This window comes from Platichthys flesus, chromosome 12 (assembly GCF_949316205.1).
Source record: "Platichthys flesus chromosome 12, fPlaFle2.1, whole genome shotgun sequence".
In the NCBI taxonomy this organism is placed as follows: Eukaryota; Metazoa; Chordata; class Actinopteri; order Pleuronectiformes; family Pleuronectidae; genus Platichthys; species Platichthys flesus.
In genome coordinates this window covers 910,109-928,387 of record NC_084956.1, presented here as the reverse complement: position 1 = coordinate 928,387, position 18,279 = coordinate 910,109, and the positions used below count along the sequence as shown (strand labels likewise).

Sequence of the window (18,279 nt, the reverse complement as noted above, 5' to 3'; positions counted from 1 at the left end):
ATGGTTGACTGAGTGTTTATTTTGTACTTTTACAGTAGAGCAACAAACCAGAACTTTCAGGTTAACGTCACAAACTGTTTACTAATCTTTTTCTTTTATAGGTAAACTGTACAAATGTTCTCTGACCACATCAGAAACTGGAAAGTTCTGGTGGTGAACCATCAGACGTCTCTGATACCAGAACTAATCCCACCTGTCACAGCTCAGCATGAGGAACCCACTCAGATCTACTGTAGCATCCTGAACTAACATCCACCTCAGAGACTCCTAAACAAACCAAGAACTGCATCGTACACAGATCAGTAAACTCCTGCCTGACTCTAACAAGGGAGATGAAGGGGAGGGAACCTGGGAGCAAACACACTCAACAAACCACATCATAAAGAACACAACTTCTACTGCAACATTATTTTTGAGCATGTCATCCAACAAAACTGTCTCTAAAACAATAAAGACTCCAATATAGACCCTAAGACATTCTTTAAAACGTTGTCTATAGATAATAAAACTCTATGCAGACAATTGAATGAAACACGTTTGTTGTAGCAGATCATAGAAATAGTGAAGCACAATAATGATCGTCGTCATTTTATTTTGGGGAAAATGCGAAGAATTTGGAAACAGAGTTGCCAGTAAAATGGCTAAATACACCCACTGCAGCTTTGGGTAGGAAACTGTATTTATGTGTGTGTTTGTGTGTGTGAGTGTGTGTGTGAGTGAATGCACACATGAGAGTGTGAGTGTGTGTAAGCCATGCTCTGCAGGAAGCTCCTATGAAGCACAGCCTTTTCCTGGTGACAGCAAAGCGTGACTCAAGCCGCAGAGGAAAGTAAAACTCCGACAGCGGAGAGCCGCGACATGTCAATGCAGCAGCGTTAGATGCGTGTGAATGGCCTGATTAGTCCTGCCGTTAACAATGATTGGCTGATGGGTGGGCGTGGTTAGAGGAACAGCAAATCAAGGAGGAGGAGTCTGACTTACCTCTGCTTGAGCTCTTCCTCCACCGATTTGAGGAGACTCCTGTTAATTGAGAGAAAAGCACAGAGAAGTTTGAGAAGGTGTGTGTCTCCTGTTTCTCATCCTGAGATATTCACATGTTCTCTGTTTCCTCCAGGTCTTCGTCTATCATCCACAGACACTTCTCCAGCTGTATTCACTATGACATGTCCGATCATTTTACATGTGAGCCGGCAGGAAAAGTTCAAGAATATCTCAAACATTTGTCTTCTCTCACAAACAGTCCCTCCTTAAATAAAAAGGTCTGAAAGCAGTTGAAGTCGATTGAAGTCGACGAGAAGCTAAATGAAAACAAACTAAGACAGATGACACAGTAGATGAAAGAGCAGGAGAGCAACCAGTGGAAGAGATTCTCAGGAGCAGAGAGTTGAGACTCACTTGTTTCCTCCCAGTAGACTCGGTGAATCATGCCCATAGTCCAGCTGCAAGTCCTACGAGACAGACAAGGGACATTAGAACAGAGACATCTCATCACAGGCTCATTAGAGAGGAGGCTGTGTAACTGATTTCTCCGAGGCCGCAGACGGAGCTGAAGCTTTTGGTCTAAACTAAATTAAAACAGTGTCCACTGCTGAAACACTGGTCTAATGCCAGAGAGCTGCAGTGGCTGTTAGTGCAGCAGCCACAGTGACGGTTAAACAGCTTGAGAGAAATAACATGATCCCCATAAAACAGCAATTTAACGTTCATAACCACAGACATAACAAGGCTGAATACACTGAGCCTACGGTTAACTGTGTGTAAAGTTCACTTTGTGTTTGATTGAATGCAATTCACATTGTGGCCTCTTAAAGATGTTAAATATACGAAGTTTATCGTTCTGATAAAGAGGATGTTTGGTGACAAAGGTATGCAGATAAATTTAAAACAGTTTATATTAAATTAAAGGTGCAAGAGAACGGAATAACTGAAGTGTCTCTTTTTCTGGATTTCTTTTGAGGAAGTTGTTTTTAAAACTAGATTTAAATTCACTTATGTGAGTGTCATCAAATGGTTGTTTGGTAAATATAGGCAATGATTATATATATATAATAAGTAAAGTATTTCAAAAAAGCCTTTCTAAAGCTGAGCACACATTTAAAAAGCGTGTTGATTAGGTGTTGGATGATTAAAGTGTAAAGTTCCTGCAGCACATTTCCAACCAGGTTCATGAAGCTGCAGGTCGACAGCCACAATGTGAACGCAGCCTCGTGTCACAGACATTTTTAAAGATAATGACGTAATGCAACAAGCATGCAGAGGGAAACACACAAACTGCAGAAGAACACAGAGACACACACACGTCTTACAGCCACACACACACACACAAACACACCCACACAAATAAGGCCTCATTGCTCTGGTCAACTACAGGACGCAAGAGGTTAGAGAACACATAAGCAGTAGTGTGCAGAAGAGAGACGCACAATCTGTAGAGAGAAATGTGAGAATATATAGGTGGAAAAAAACATCAAGTGCAATACTGTAAAAACTAAAAAGGTGAGTGTATGTTTATAAATTAAAAAATAACAGCAAAATAAAACCGTAGACTGTAAATAAAGATGGACGACATCTTGATGTCCCACCGATACATGTGCTTGACCAATCAAGAGTCAGAATATTAACGTCCGTGTGATAAGGACTTCTTAAAATCACAGGAGAATAGATTAACCTGGGCCATGTCCCATCCACTAACATGGAGGAGGCCCGGTTTGTGATTTACTCTGGAGGAGATAGAGAGGATTTGGATTCGCCTACGTTGTCCATCTTCTCTACCATCTACGGTACAAACCAGTGACTTTATATGAATGTGACTGAATCTAATGTTTGTTTATCTAAAAACAGGAAAACAACAACAACATCACTAAGGACGCTGGTCACCATGACGCCTACAACACCAGTTAGTGAGACAAACACAAACCAAAGGCTGGAACAAGAAGAACAGAATGAGCAGTAACAGATGGAGGGACCAGAATAGATGGAACAAATATGTGAAAAGGAACAAAAATACACGTCGGACATCGAGCAGCCAAAGCAATCAGCACTGTGGAAAATGAAAAAGAAGAGCGTGAGACAGTTTGGCTCAGGACGAGCCAGAGGAAGGACAAGAGTTTGTCCTCCAGAGACACAGAAACACGGAGAGAGTGAGACAAACAGAGGAGGCATCAGGTGAAGGTTGAAAGTAAAAAGAAAGAAAAAGGCCAGTGTAGATGGACAGAGGGAGACGCCGAAAGAGAGAGAGAGAGACGGATAGAAAGAGTACTACCAGATTAGATCTCGCGGTATAGTAGAGCTCCTCAACACAGTCCAGATAGGGCTCAGAATCACACTGGTCAGCAAGACAGAGCGAGAGAGACCTCAGTTAATATATTAACCTGGACCGATGGAGGGAACGGGGGGGAGGACACAGTTGCAAGAGTGAGGATGACGAATGAAAAATGGATTAAGGCCAAAAATGGGCTATGAAGACAGAGGCGGAGGTGGATACTGGATTATTAATCTGAAGATCTGAGGGGCTGGATGGGAGCTAGACTACACGAGGGGTGGATGGATGTTGGAATAAATTGCGGCAGATGGGGGTTGAAAATCAGGAAACTGGGGACAGACATTAATAAAGAATACATAAATATATCAAAACAGGAGCTATACGACGTACATCAAATGTATTCTTAGAGTATTTCTTTGAATTCAGACCACATATTACCTTAATCCATTTTTCTGAAGGGTTGTTTTGATATGTTTTTGTTTAGTACTTAACATGCTGAACATTCAAGTCTGTAGATCCCACAAAATGCTACTGATAACACTTATATTTAGTCACAGTTGCAAATTAATAATCTAGTGGAGAATTGATGATTTATTGATTTTAAAAGGCTACACATTGCAGTTGTCATCTTGAATGGATGGATCTCTAAGAGGTAAAGAGCACACGAGTCAGCAGGGAGAGACCACGTTATCATATTACTGTGGATGAGAGAGAGACTGAAGGACACAGAGGTGACCGTGTTTTAACAGAGACTAAACCGAGGGACATCCTGTCAGAGAGGAACAAGGGTCTGACTTGATCTCAGGATTGATCCTCTCATGGGAGGATGAAATAAAAAAGGGGGTTTCTAGTGAAGGTGCAAACAAAGTGTAGAAAATGTGGAAGGCAGTGAGGGAACGGAGGATTTCAACAAGACACCGTGGATGTGCGTGAGCCCTGCACCAGCCCACCAGCCCACTAGGGGACACTCTCTTCTGAAGGGACAGATTTTACTTATATTCAGACTATTGTAACTTGTGTTAATTTGTCTAATGTTCAGAAAACACCTCACTTCCTCAAACTGTCCACTGCTGCAGCTCCTCTTTCCAGCCTCTGTCTGAAACACTTATCTTAGCTCATGTCTCTTTAAGAAAATGAATCTAACAAGCAGCTGTGGCACAAACAATAAACATTACCTGAATTCTATCTCTGCCAAAACTATGCAAATATAAATTAACCAGTTTAACATAAACCAATTATATCCATCTGCTAAAGAGTGGATCCTGTCTGATTCAAGATCAGTTCCAACAGGTTTTCTTATCTCCCAGCATCCTGGGTCTGTACCGGGGTCTGTTCTGAGATCAGACAAATCCAAAACCCTCATCAGATTCCCTACTGACTCTTTACACTGTGGTAGATTCAGAGAGGACTGTGTGGACGGGCTTCCTGTTCAGGGTGCTTCCTGTGATCAGGTGAGGATCAGCCATGCCGGTAGTGGTGAGGTGACAAACACACAACCCATATAGTCCCACTCACAGACACAGACACACACACATATTCACATAGACACATAAGTAACTCACCGGCTCATGGTGCGGCTCCGTCTCTTTTCTCAACGGAGGATCAAACTTCACCTGACCGACTGAGAGAGAGACACACAGACACACACAGAGGTGAAGGTTGTAGGAGTGTGGGTCACTTCTTTGGGTTTCAAACACAAAACCACTAAACGTGAATGTGTTCATGTTTTCATTGTGTGTTCACTCACAGTTAATCTCAGACAACGTCTTCCCCTCCCTTGTGCTCCTGCTGGTGGAACGAATACGATGAGGAACAGAGACCGGGGACTGTCAGGAAGGAGACACACACACACACACACAGTCAAGTGGCTGTTCAAAGAATACACACAGTGGAGTTGTGTGCACGGCACTTGAAAAGATTACAATAGCGCTATTAAAAAAAAAACTTTAATCCCACTGCTATTTCCTGTGGGTGGGATTTGATGACACAGCTAAAAAGTCAGCTGCCTTCTGCAAACAGGAAACAACCAAAAAATAGCAACAAGGCCGAAGGTAAACAAACCTGCCCGGGCAACAACATCAACATCTCCTGTTGTGTAGTTGTCCTCATGACCATAAATATATGGAAGAAGGTTTTGGTTTAAAACTTAAGACAAACTCTTGATAATCATAAAAATATTTTACAAAAACTCAAGCATTTCACTTCCAGCGACTGCTTAATGTTATTGTTGTGCATTTGATCATTAAAAAATCTTGAATCTTGTATAACAATTACAGGTTATTGCAATAATCATCGATATGTTTTTATTACCCAGCATTATATCTTTAACAAATCAAACTACAGTGCTACCAAGAGATTTATGTTTATATCCAGATCGGAATCTCTCTTTGAATTAATGTCCAGGATATTTCATTTTTAAATGTAAACTCAAAACACAGCAACCTCAAACATGCTTGTAGAAAACAAACCAAGGTTGCACAAAGAGAATCTAAAATCCAGATCTGTAGCTGAGAGCTACCAACTGGTTTGTAACTCATGGTTAGTAACTGTAATGGCAGAGGTAGATAAAGATGGCTTCCACATCAGGCCCCACCCATCCCATAATGCCTCCTGCATCCAGTGTTTCCAAATGAGGAGATGAAGTAATTCAAACTGTCTGAGACTTCCAGTACAGTTTGAGCTGGATGATGTATCTGAGCTGCATTCTCATAATCTGCCCTGAGTTGGAATCCATCTTTATGAACCTGGACACGTCTGGATTTCCCAGCTGCTGTCGTCAGAACCAGAATGAACAAAACCAATATGGCCTCTGAACAGAGTTGTCATGGAAAGTGACCATAGTTTTGTACAATGTGTGAAGGGTAAGTGTGCGTCATTTATCAAGTTGTAGTATTAATCTTTAGTCAGATTTCAAAACTGACAACAGGGCAACAACTTACAATCATTTTCATTATAGATAAATATGTAGATTATGCATCAGATTAACTGACCAATAGTTAAAAATACTTGTTTTTGTTACAGTCTGTGGGGACATCATGAAATGTCTGGTTCTGTTTGACCGACAGACTAAAACTAAAGATACTCAAATTCATTCTCATGTGACAAAGAGAAACATGAGACATAATGAACATACTGTCGCACTCGATGCAGATGAACTGACTCATCAATTAACCAATCACTGTGGAGATAATCTGTAATTTTCCATCATAGTTAACTGAGGAAAGTCAAGTTGTGTTTGTGTGATTCAGGAGCTGATGAGGTTGTGTGTGTTGTGTGTTGGGGTCATTATGCAATCGCCATGACAGCACCAGTCAGAGCTCATCTGTATGAAATCAACTTTCATTCACTCGGTTGTGTGTTTCTCCTCCAAGTCCAAACACAGAAAGCAACACAACTGACACGGTTTGTTAGAATGAAATCACTGCAGACACCGCAGCCCACGCCGGTACCTTCCTACGGGCCGAGAACCGGGGGGGGCGTCGGGCACCGGGGCTTATGGGTAGGAAATGACCCCTGTACTTAAACTGAGGGGGAGGTGGAGAATAGGGGGGCGGAGACAAGAAGAGAGAGAGAAGATAGGGGGAGAGGAGGAGAAGAGAAAGAAAAGGAGGGAGGAAAAGTGCTGCAAGGAGGAAGAAAGAGGAAGAGGAGCAGAGGAACATGTATGAAAGAAGAAGAGCAAAGAGTAAAGGAAATGGAGGAAGAGGAAGGAGGGGCGGAGGAAGGACAAAGATCAGAAAGATGAGTCACACGTGAGAGGGAACAGAGGAACTACAGCTGAGGTGAGAGGGAGAGAATGAGAGAAGTAAAACTATCAAGGACAGAAGAACCATGTTGAAGAAAAGAAAAGAAGTGAGACCCAGTAAAAACATGATCGTTTCTCTGAAGCCACTGTTAAATCTTCTCTTTGGAGAATCTCAAAGGAAGGTCAAAGGTTACCTCGGGCTCGGGGTCGTCGTCGTCGAAGTCGTTGAAGGTGCTGTGGTCGGGGTTGTTGGATTTGTCCAACAGCTCGATGGCCAGCGTCCTGCTGAGCGGCTGGGACACAAAAGGGTGCTGGACAGGAGAGGGACAAACAATCAGGAGGAAATGAGAACCAGGTTAGATGTCATGAATAATGTACCACTGAAGTGTCCGATGCTTTTCAAATACATGTGTTCAGATACATAACATAAATTGTCTAATCTAATATAATGTAGTTTAATGTCTGACCTGCAGCAGCTTCTCAGCTGTCGGCCTCTTCTTTGGGTTCTTGGTCAGAGCAAGTTTGACAAAATGGTGGAAGATATTTGTCCTGTTTGTGCAACAGAGAGACGACAGAGAAAGAACAGAAGAAGAAGAAGAACAAGAAGTTAACATCAACAGAAGGTTTACAGCAAATGCATCTGAATGGCTGGAATTAGTACAGAAGACAGTGAGTGACAGGTTGGTCTCTTACCACTTGAGTTTATCTTTCAACTTGGGAGGCTGGAAGTTGCTCTTGGTCATTAGGAACAGAGCCCTGTGGGGACAGAGGGAATCGGAACATGAGAATCCACGGTCACACACTCTCTCTCACAGTTACACACACTCTCTCTCACTCACCTCATGGGGTGCAGGTCGAACATGGGCGGCTGTAGTTCGGCCAACTCGATAGCAGTGATGCCCACAGCCCAGATATCACAGAGCTGGTTGTAGCCTCCCTTCCTCTCCACTGCTGCGACCTCTGGAGCCATCCTACAGAGGGAGACAGGAGGACGGCGGGACAATGAAATCCCCAGAAGGACGGAATGGGAGTAAAGCGTGTGCTCATTTCCATTATCACAGAATCAGGTTAATTAAACAGCTAAATACAAGAGCAGAATTGGAATTTTCTAACAGTATTTCCCTGCAGCTGCAGAGAGAGTTCCCAGCACCACCCAGATGTACAACTCTCTGACTTCTCCCTGACCCCACTTGTGTTGGAGCTCCACTGGGACCAGTATACTACTCATTCCTGGTTGGTTCAGGTTTTGAGAAGAAGCAAATACTCTGGTTTCACTACATCTGCACAAAAGAAAACTTCAGCTAATGCAATTAATGCATAAAAATCCAGAAGTGAATGTGATAAAAGCATGAAACATGTTGGGCGGAGGATTTCTGGTATCTCTCTGTAGAATGAACCATGAGACAAATTCCTTCATTCTGTAATTTATTAACTTCCTGCACATTCTCCAGCCGAATGGAGGCATCTGCCTCTCGCATGCCAGAGGAAAATGAGCACAACTCACCAATAAGGAGTTCCAATGAATGACTTCCTCTTGGCGAGGGTCGCTGTGATCTGGGCCGATACACCGAAGTCAGCTAGGGAGAGAGAATGGGGTTAGAGACGAGGTAAAAACAGGAAGAAGAGAACAAGAGAGATGAATGAAAAGAGAATAAAAGAGGGGAAGGAGTAAACGAATGGAGGAGGAACGTGGGGGAGAAATAAATCAGGGACGAACAGAAATTATTACACAAAGGGGAAAAGCAGAGCAACAGAGGAAAGAAGGAAAGAAGGAAAGCGGGTGAGTAAACGAGGCCGTTCAGCTTCAGTCTTCTGAAGCAGAAGGAAATGGACGTTGCATGTTCCTCTCACCTAGTTTCACGTAGCCGTTGTCTGTCAGGAGGATGTTGGCTCCCTGTCAGGATACAACACACAATCACACGTCAGATCACATTCAGCACATTCAGGAGATCAGGTCTCTTACTCTGTGGTTTGTCATTGACTGAATCAATAATCATTTCCCTGCCACCAACACCATAACATGTACAGTAGACTTCACAGAACCACAAGAAATGTATTTCTCATATTCAAAACATTTAACACCGAAACTCACCTTGATGTCTCTGTGCATTTTGCCTTTGTTGTGTAGATAGTACAAACCCTGAGGAAACACAGTGACCGACGTTATCGGCTGAGATTTAACATGGACACAGTTATATGATCAAAATAACAACAATCAAATTTAAAACTGAACAGAACTATATATTCAAATACCTGTAAAAAGAATTTAACATTTTTAAATAACCATGAAATTCAACTGCCTGGTAGATTGGATGTATTTGAGTTAGCAGCTACGGCTCAGCAGAGTACTACTCAAATATACCTCTGTGTTTACTCCTAATAAAAAATGTACCAACAATGATTTGAGTATTATGCTACCTGCAGGGTCTCACGTGACATGTAGGCGATCTGTGACTCGGACAGAGGCCCAGTGACTGCAGGAGGGAAACAAGGACACAGAGAGAGGGAAGGAGAGGGAGCATGGATATTACAGATTCTATAAATAAATAAACAACACAGTTAATATCAAAGTGTGTGTGTGTGTGTGTGTTACCGTGATAGATGTCCTGTAGAGATCCTCCTCCACAGTACTCCATACTGATCCATAACTTATCTCTCCTGCACATACACAAAAAAACACCTCATACAACACACATTTATCTCTAAATTCTCACATACGACACTTTGATAACAACCATAACTAAATACTGCAGACGCACACTTACCGGAGATAACTTCCAAAATAGGCAACGATGTTGGAGTGTTTACAGTCTTTCATCATTATAATCTCCTGCTGGACGACAGCAAAGTCCTCACCTGCAGGGACAACATGTGTTAAACACACACTGACACACAGATTATCATATCAAAGTCGTAATCTGGTATCTTTATGCTTGATTTGGTTATTATTGACAAAACCACAGAACAGAGACATGGATTTGTATTGAATTAGGTTTAGGTTTAGATTTAGCTTAAGCATGTAGTTGTGATGGTTAAGGTAAGGGTCTTCTTATAAGTCAATGAGTGTCCTCACTATGAGAGAAGTACAAGTATGTGTTAGTGAGTCTAAACGATGGTGGGCAGACTCGTGGCAGCTGGTTCCAAAGGATGAAGAGCAGCCGAGCGGGTTTCAACATATTTTCCTTTTTTAAATCCCACATTAAAGACCTTAATTATTTGCTAGCAGCTAGATGGAAGTTCCATACTTCCTGGGACCTGCACTGTTTTGTTTGTTTTCTTTTCATTCGTAATATGAGCAGGAACAGAGGATGGAAAACAGACGAAGGGATGGAGAGTGAAGTGATCGAAGGAAAAGTCTCTATAAGTGGAGGATGGTGAAAAGAAGAGAGCCTGATGAAGGAAAAAGGCCGAACGGAAAAAGAGATGAGAGGAGGGAGAAAACCAGACGACCACAGAAAAGAGATGAGAGCACTCACCCGGTTCCAGTTTGATGACTTTGATAGCAGCCAGCTCCCCTGTGTTTACATTGCGAGCCTGAAGGGGGGGGGGGGGGGGGGGGGGGCAGAGGAGAGAAAGGGAGTGAGTCTCTCATTCTTGTCAAAGTTATTCATGACCCTTCAACATAGAGCCCAGATATGAGCTGCCATTTTAAAACCTACATCTGCCCTTGGTGGAGAAGCAGAAACAATGACCTGAACCAGTGACATCACAACAGGACGTCATCAGGCAGTGACTTGTTCCAGCCAATCAGATACAAGCTGGTTCACATTCACACTCATTCTGTTTACCTGACGATCATCATAAAGGGGAATAACATGTAGTCTAGTGTTTGGACCCCTGCAGTGAAGCAGGAGCTGTGACTTCTATCAGGACTTGTCTGGATGACTCGATCCCATCTAGAACTGCTCTATAGATCTGTTCTACTACAGTAAATACAAATGTGCCTCATCCTCCCTCTTATACATTTCTGTTGCTATCAAATACAGAATCTGAAATAGAAAAAAAAAATGCACAAGTTCTGACCATGAGAAACTAATCACATTTATTACAATAGACTGGCCGATGTATTTGAGGCCTATTGGAAATTTTAAAACTCTGCATCAGCCTCTCTATCACCGGGGTTGTTGTATTTTGTTATGAATCCCAATGTCTCTGATGAAATGTTATTTCTGTTTGACTGCTGAAGGCGGTTTCGTCTCATGTCATGTCCTCACAAGCCAGACTGTGACAAACGCAACCAGAAAACTAAACGTTACACAACATGTTGTTGGCGGACGGTTTAGTAAAATCAAAAACAGTCGAATTCGTTCACAACATATCAAACGTCAGAAAAGGAGGTGACACAGGATTCAGAATGTATGCACCAAAGCAAATAAATCAACAGTGTTCCTTTATTCCTGAAAAGCCGACATTTGTGTAAAAGTGTGTCTTTGTGATGCAGTAGCTGGATTTCTATTAATAGTGGACTGTGTTTACTTTTAGCAGCAGCGGTGCATGTCGGGGGGGCGTGAGGTTGAATTCTATATGAAACCAACATGAATAAAACACAACATGGATTTCAGAGGAGGTTCGAACGGCTCAGTACTGTACGGCCAAGAAGTACGACTGTGTGATATTACATCAGTCAGTGTGAGACAATGAGAATGAGAGTGTGTCACAAGGAGAGAGAGAGAGAGAGATAGAGGGAGAGAGGGAGAGAGGGAGAGAGAGAGAGAGAGAAGCTTTTTCAAGTTAACTGATAAACTGGAGAATTTATTTTCCATATTTACCCAACTCGCTTACAAACATGTTATCTGTTCAGTTCATCCATCAAAGCTCTATCTCTGGAGAACTTTTCCATTTTCAAAATCAAAACTGTATCGATTTTCATAGCGAGCATTTCAATTGTCATTTGATTTATGCTATTAGAGTTAAACAAAGAACTTAATTACTTATATTGAGTAAATAAACAAGTGTCTTCAACAGTTTCTAATGACGCTACTTCAATGAATTCCAGAAAATGACTTGAGATGAGAAGATATTAAAGAAATCTCTCTGTGCACTTCCCCTTCATTAACAGGACAGTATGTATGAAACAGAGAGAGAGAGAGAGAGAGATAGAGATAAGAGATAAGAGATAGAGAAAGAGAGAGAGAGACTGAAAGGGCGACGTCATTCAGCAGAGAGCCCGGTCGGAGCTGAACCTGTCCCGCTGCAGGACTCAAGACGAGGACACGAGAGACGCTTTGACATAGAAATGATTCAGGATCAGTTCAGCGATGCATTATGTGCCAACTGAACTGCAGAGTCAGCTAAAGCAGTGACCACCATTAAAGAGAAGGAAGAAAGTGGCAGACACCAACTTCCAAAACAAGACGGGAGAGGACTGTCAACACAATATAACCCCCCCCCGCGCCCCAATAAAACTCAGGGACAGCTACATGATAAACACACTATATAGATAGTTTCCTCTCAAGTGAAGACGAGCAGAGGCAGAGGACGAAGGACAGAGACACCAGGCTCCTCCAAAACAAAGCCATGACGGGGGGGACGAGATACAAAGAGATGCAAAGAGAGAGAGAGGACGAGCGAGACAGGGACAGTGAGTCTTCAGTCAGCAGACCAGAGATGACTCATCGAGCTCAGAGACGATGTTACTGGTTACAGCACACAGCCGGACTTGACTGACTGCTTGTTGGGCCTGACTGGTTGAAGCATACCATCTGCTGTAACTGGGGGGGGGGGGTGCCTGCTGCACTGAAGTGCCCTGGAGCAACAGCCTGGATTCCTCTCTGAAAACCATTACCTAGGCAGGCAAATGCTTTCATGCACATTAAAAAGTCATAAATGAAAGACAGGCATGAGAAGTCCAGTGGAACCAGCAGAGTAACAAGGGACCCAGTGCTCACGTGGGCCAATCAGAGACCAACATGAAGACTATACACAAACTTCACCTCACTCACCACAAGTGACACATTCTCAATAATAGTCTAAATGATGATTTAAGTAAGACTCTTCCCTGAGGCCTGAGTAACAGTGTAAATATGACCTTGACAGCAAAGATGATCACTCAATAGGTCGACAGGGCCCAAGAGGTCAGGGGGTCAGGGCCTCTCTATGAAGGGACTGTTGAACTTTCTCATTGGGAGGTCAATCCAATGACTACAGGTCGACACAAAACCACCACACAGATATACAGCCATCCACCAAGAGACACTAAACAACCCAGAAAGGTTAACAACAACAATGACAACTAGGAGGAGTGTTTGTAGTTGAAACACTGTAAAATCAATTCAATCCACGATTTCCTTCACCTACACACGTCTGTGCCAAAGGGCCTGAGGTCTCAAAACCCAGAACTGCTTAACAGTGTTTGACAACTTATGAAATTTGACATAACAACAAAAGTGGCAGATTAATAAAGAAATGTACACAAAGTGAGAAACTGTGGAGGAGGAGTTGCTTCAGTGAACAGGGTTGGTGAAGAGCCGAGGTAATGGAGAAACTTAGCTGACATTAACACTTCCATCAGGCAGAGTGTGTGTGTGTGTGTGTGCGTGTCTGTTTGTGTGTGTGTGTGTGTGTGTTGCACTCAGCATATGGTCAGCTCAGTGGAGGATCAGTGTGGCATTTCACTCTCTAGTCTCTCTGACCATGAAAACAAACAGGAGTGACCTCAGCATAATCATCATCATCCCACTCAGCTGCAGTCGCTCAGGAACGATTCACAACTGAACCAATAGAGAAATAAATACACACGTAAATAAGTTTGATTTCATTTAAGGATGTTTTCTATTTTATTTCATAGCCGCTCTGACTTTTATGATTTACAGTTAATCCACCTGACAACAGTCAGTGATGAGCTAACTCACATGAGGTCAGAGGTCATGTTAGTGTGGTGGTCTTCTTGGTGATGTGAGTCAGCAAATACCACCAGATTATATTAACACTTAGTGGACTAATTTGAATTTAAGTACTTTATAATTCAACTTAATTTTACTTTATTATACAGAGTAAATTTAATGATATTTAAAGAGCGCCTTTGTATTTGTATAAAATAGAATAAGGGCGGGTGCTAGTCTCCACCCATCACTGTAAAACAGATTAATATCCCTTTGAATAATATAATGTATGGAAAGTACCTTAGTTAATTAAACATTCAAAAAATGAGTTTTAAGTTTAGAAATCTTGAATCTCTCCTTTATTCACCTCACAATGGTTTGTCCCACTGAGCCCCCCCCCCCCCCCCCCCAAAGTGTGTCAGTGGTGGCTGACCTCCACAAGTACTTTGCAAAGGTCGAGTCAAAATGAAGCACATTAAGTTTAATTCTGCCACTAAGCATCATAAAAACATTTTTAAAAGATCTATGCACAAAATCACAAGTTGTTAAAATTTGACAGATTCATTTCAGGCCTTACTTTTCATCTGTACAAAAGTTCAGGAACTGCCCTGGAGATTTATTTAGTTTGTATATATCACAATCTTACAGACTTAATATCTCATGGTCAATCAGTCTGTTGACATGTTCGAACCCTCACTAATGGGTTGACTCTGAAACACACAGTTCCATGTCCAGCAGCCCGGGGGGGGGGGGGGGTGAGAGTGGGTGTGAAGGCGTCGCCCGGGGCCTCGACTCAACAGAGCTCGGCTGTTCACTGCTTTTCATGAGATTGTTCCAGGAGATCTGAGGTTTCTAACAGGTGACTTTCCACACACAGCCACACTCCTCTGACCTTTGAGGAAATAAAAGCAATGAACCACGACCAGCGTCTGACTTAACAAGAGAATGCAGCCCCCCCCAGCCTGATGAGTTCACATGCTGCCGACTCTTCATCAAATCAGGGCAGGGAACTCTCTCTTCTTTAATTCATCATCTAAATCAATCCTTTCTAGGGAGCGAGGGATCAACACTTGCTCTCTATCACAGCGTGCAACCTAAACACATCCTGTAACTATTAGAACTGAGTTGAACGAGCAGGATTCAATGTGTTTCAGTGAGAACGGTGAAGGAACAACACTGCTCACAGCCTAACCATTACAGAGCAGCAGAACCAGTGGAATGACACATATCTTAATGGTATCTGGTTTAAGTGTGGGAACAAATTCTGTTGAGTTAACTTTTGAATGTCATCATAACGCAAACAAGTTTACAATATGAAATAGTGCATATTAAAAAGGTATTAATGTGACAGAGAGCTTTAATGTTCCCTGTTAAAAGAGTAAATCATTTGTTAGATGAGGTGAGTGAGGTGATTGACAGCAGCAGCTTCTGTAACTCAGGAGTGTTAAACCTGCTGAGCAGAAGCACAATGCTGTAAATATGTGTGTGTGTGTGTTTTATGTGTCTGTGTGTGTCTGCGGGGGGAAGGCCACAGACTCCTTCACACCATTATTTCTTTTGTGTTGACCCAGCATGCAGAGAACACACATACCAGCACCGTCTGTACCGGAGACTTTTTCCAAAGCAACATCATATTGCACATGTTTTGTTAATTGTATTTCGTACGGGAGCAAATACAAGCGGCAGGATGTGGACTAGCTTTATTAACATGGTGCTTTAAATAGCTGCTCACACCCTGGCTCTAAATAATGTGACCCGCTCTGCACCAGTCATGTGTTGACATTGTTAAACACACTAAGAGCTCAGAGCAGGAGATAAGCAAGTCGGCTGGGACATTCAATTCAGACTAATGAACATTAAATATTCAAAGTTAACTGCGACATGCTCTGACACATTTAGAGCTAAATTAAAAACAGAAAACTGCTGTTCACTTTTAAAAGTATTAGTGTTGAGTATTCTTTTGTTATATTAACAGAAACTCAACTCGATGAGAGCCGTGTGACTGGATGTACAGTGGCTCCAGAAGTTTGTTTTCACTGGTACATCTGGTTTTGTCCCATGCCTGAACAGTGTGTCACTAACTACTGTGTAACTAGGCAAGTTATCAATATGTCACTGCACCAAATGAACACACAAAACCCTGCACAACACATTACTTGTAGCTGTCAGACAGGAGCCCTGAGTGCCAGGACCAGGACCAGGACTAAATGTCCCCTCTTGAGATCTCTGGATCCTGACTACAGGCCGAGGTCTGCGTGTCCACCTCGGACACACAAACAACTGGAAGACCAGGGACGAAAACAGGATGATTGTGGGTCCGCAGATTCTACTGCCACTGCACCGCCATTTGTCCGTGTGTGTGTGTCCGTGTGTGTTTGTGTGTGACGGTAAAATCCTCTGGTTTTGTGTGTGTGTTGTGCCGCAGCGCTCTGCTCCATCGTCTTCCTCTGCAGGAGCATGTGGGAAACAATAGGGCAACACACACACACAATCACACAGGGAGGAAGTGAGGATTCGTGCATTCCTGGACCATGGGCTGCCCAGCTGTCCCCCCCCCACCACACACAGGTCTCACCAGAGGAAACAGTCACCATCACTAAGTGTACTACTGTAAAGAAACATTAGAAACTAATAGATGCTTATAAAAACACTTTGACCACGATCTACTGACGATGCTCTTCATCCTCACCTTCATGTTTGTCTTGGTATCAAACCCAAACTCAAAAGAGTTAGGGTTTGATACTAAGACAGCTGACATGTTGATGCTACTTCAGGGGATTCAAATATGAAACTCATCCAACACATTCAGCCAAATGATCTGTCTGATCACGTTATCTGTATTAATGTTGATCACAAGCCTCCAGTTACGTGTCAGCTTGAGGATATTTGGACGTCTGTGATGTTAAACTGATTACTGAAAGAAAAGTCACAAAGGGACGGGCGGCAGTATTTGCCCCTGACGTAGAAGTCCAAAAATACCCCGCTGCCTGGAGTGTTTCAAGAGGACACAACAAGGCCACTGGTATTGATTTGTCATGAACTGATCTCTGTCCCCAGGGAGGACAGTCGTCTTCCTCTGCCGCGTCCATCCGAGGACACCAGCCCTGTCGACTTGACAAACACAAAACATTACTGTGTGCTGGTAAAAACAGAGGTATGTCAACATCAGAAAAGATTTATTACTGTTAGTTGTTCACTGATCAGATGATGAACTGGTCGCCAAAAGGCTGAATGTATATAAAAGCAATAAATGGATTGGAACCCACATTCGGCAGAGGGCTGCAGGGAGAGGGCTCAGACACGGCAGTAGACAGGAGGTCACAGTGAGATCCTGAGGACCAGAAAACCCTCTGAGAGGACTCGTTGTACGGTTTGTACTAAACCCACTTGGACTGGAAAAAAGCATTAGGAAGTATTGGCAGACACTGGAAGGGGGGGTGCACTATGCAGCTACACCTGCACAAATATGACCTCCATGGAAGAGTCACCACAAGAAATCCTTTCCTGCTACCTCAGCACAAAAACCAGGACATTTGCAAAGCAGCAGTGAAACCAGCCCGTCCAGTCGACTGCTGAGGTTAAAGGAGAACGACTGGGCTCCGACCAACACCAGAAGCTTGGAGGGGAAGCAGGTGCATCGGTTCCTGTGAAGCACGGAGGTGAATGGATCAGGTGGTGGTGTGGGGAACATTTCACCAGTAGAAGAGCTTCTTAGCACTAACAGTCCCCAAAACTAATCTTCATTGAACATCTGTGGACAGACCTCGAGTGCTTGTAAGACGGCCAAACATCTCATGGACCTAAAGCCGGCCGGTTCCAGAACCAGAGCCGGGCTCAACTGCTCGTCGGATGCTTCCTCTCTGCAGCCGGTTTGGTTTAAATCACAGACGAGTCCGATGGTAAACATGAGCGTCGGTGTGGTTTGTCATTGTGCTACAGCAACGGGGAGAGGAAGAGTGAAGTGAAGCATCACTCGCTTCTCTCAAGGAAAGTTGTGTTTCTGTCTAATAGTATCGACACATAACTTCAGATTTGTGTTGGGGAATATTAAATCACAAGTGTAGTTGGTGTTCTGTCAAATAATCCTGGAGGGGACACTTGGGAACCGGTTTTATATTTGTCTTCATTTGAGTTGAAAATAACAATAAATTATCATATTAATTAGATATTGCACAGCCCTTGATGCTCAATCTTCTTCTATCCCTCCCCCCTCCACCACCTGTGGAGCCGCTGGAGACTTTCATTAGTCTGAGTTTAGACCTGAACTTGTGATGCTCCTGAACGACCTCGATGCTGCTCAGGTATTTCACTCCCTGCTCAGGAAACATTCCTGCTGGAAATGACTAAATAACTCAATGGACCAGTTGATGGAGATTATCAGTGTTTGCTCTTGGCAGCATGAAATCATATCAGCAGCTCTTTCACAAAATCCCAAAGATATCATGTTGACG

The 18,279-nt window shown here is 43.0% G+C and overlaps 2 protein-coding genes across 9 annotated transcripts in view; one reads left to right on the top strand and one right to left on the bottom strand.

Annotated features, from left to right (window-relative positions):
• Positions 1–18,279, top strand: part of LOC133966542 (basement membrane-specific heparan sulfate proteoglycan core protein-like) — a 298,590-nt gene that overhangs the window by 33,549 nt on the left and 246,762 nt on the right. The window lies entirely within an intron of this gene.
• The window catches only part of LOC133966701 (mitogen-activated protein kinase kinase kinase kinase 3-like), a 33,364-nt gene that overhangs the window by 11,653 nt on the left and 3,432 nt on the right, over positions 1–18,279 (bottom strand). For 5 of the 8 annotated variants that reach the window (XM_062401725.1, XM_062401726.1, XM_062401730.1 and 2 more), the window contains exons 2-17: positions 10,484–10,541; positions 9,773–9,863; positions 9,601–9,665; positions 9,426–9,481; positions 9,100–9,147; positions 8,859–8,901; positions 8,512–8,584; positions 7,847–7,978; positions 7,701–7,763; positions 7,475–7,556; positions 7,202–7,318; positions 5,010–5,088; positions 4,825–4,883; positions 3,263–3,325; positions 1,396–1,448; positions 982–1,020 (exon numbers count right to left, since the gene is read on the bottom strand). In XM_062401725.1, coding sequence (XP_062257709.1) covers positions 982–1,020; positions 1,396–1,448; positions 3,263–3,325; positions 4,825–4,883; positions 5,010–5,088; positions 7,202–7,318; positions 7,475–7,556; positions 7,701–7,763; positions 7,847–7,978; positions 8,512–8,584; positions 8,859–8,901; positions 9,100–9,147; positions 9,426–9,481; positions 9,601–9,665; positions 9,773–9,863; positions 10,484–10,541 — 1,121 coding nt within the window. The remainder of the gene's footprint in view (positions 1–981; positions 1,021–1,395; positions 1,449–3,262; positions 3,326–4,824; positions 4,884–5,009; positions 5,089–7,201; positions 7,319–7,474; positions 7,557–7,700; positions 7,764–7,846; positions 7,979–8,511; positions 8,585–8,858; positions 8,902–9,099; positions 9,148–9,425; positions 9,482–9,600; positions 9,666–9,772; positions 9,864–10,483; positions 10,542–18,279) is intronic. The other 3 variants (XM_062401727.1, XM_062401732.1, XM_062401729.1) reach the window with 1 other exon arrangement.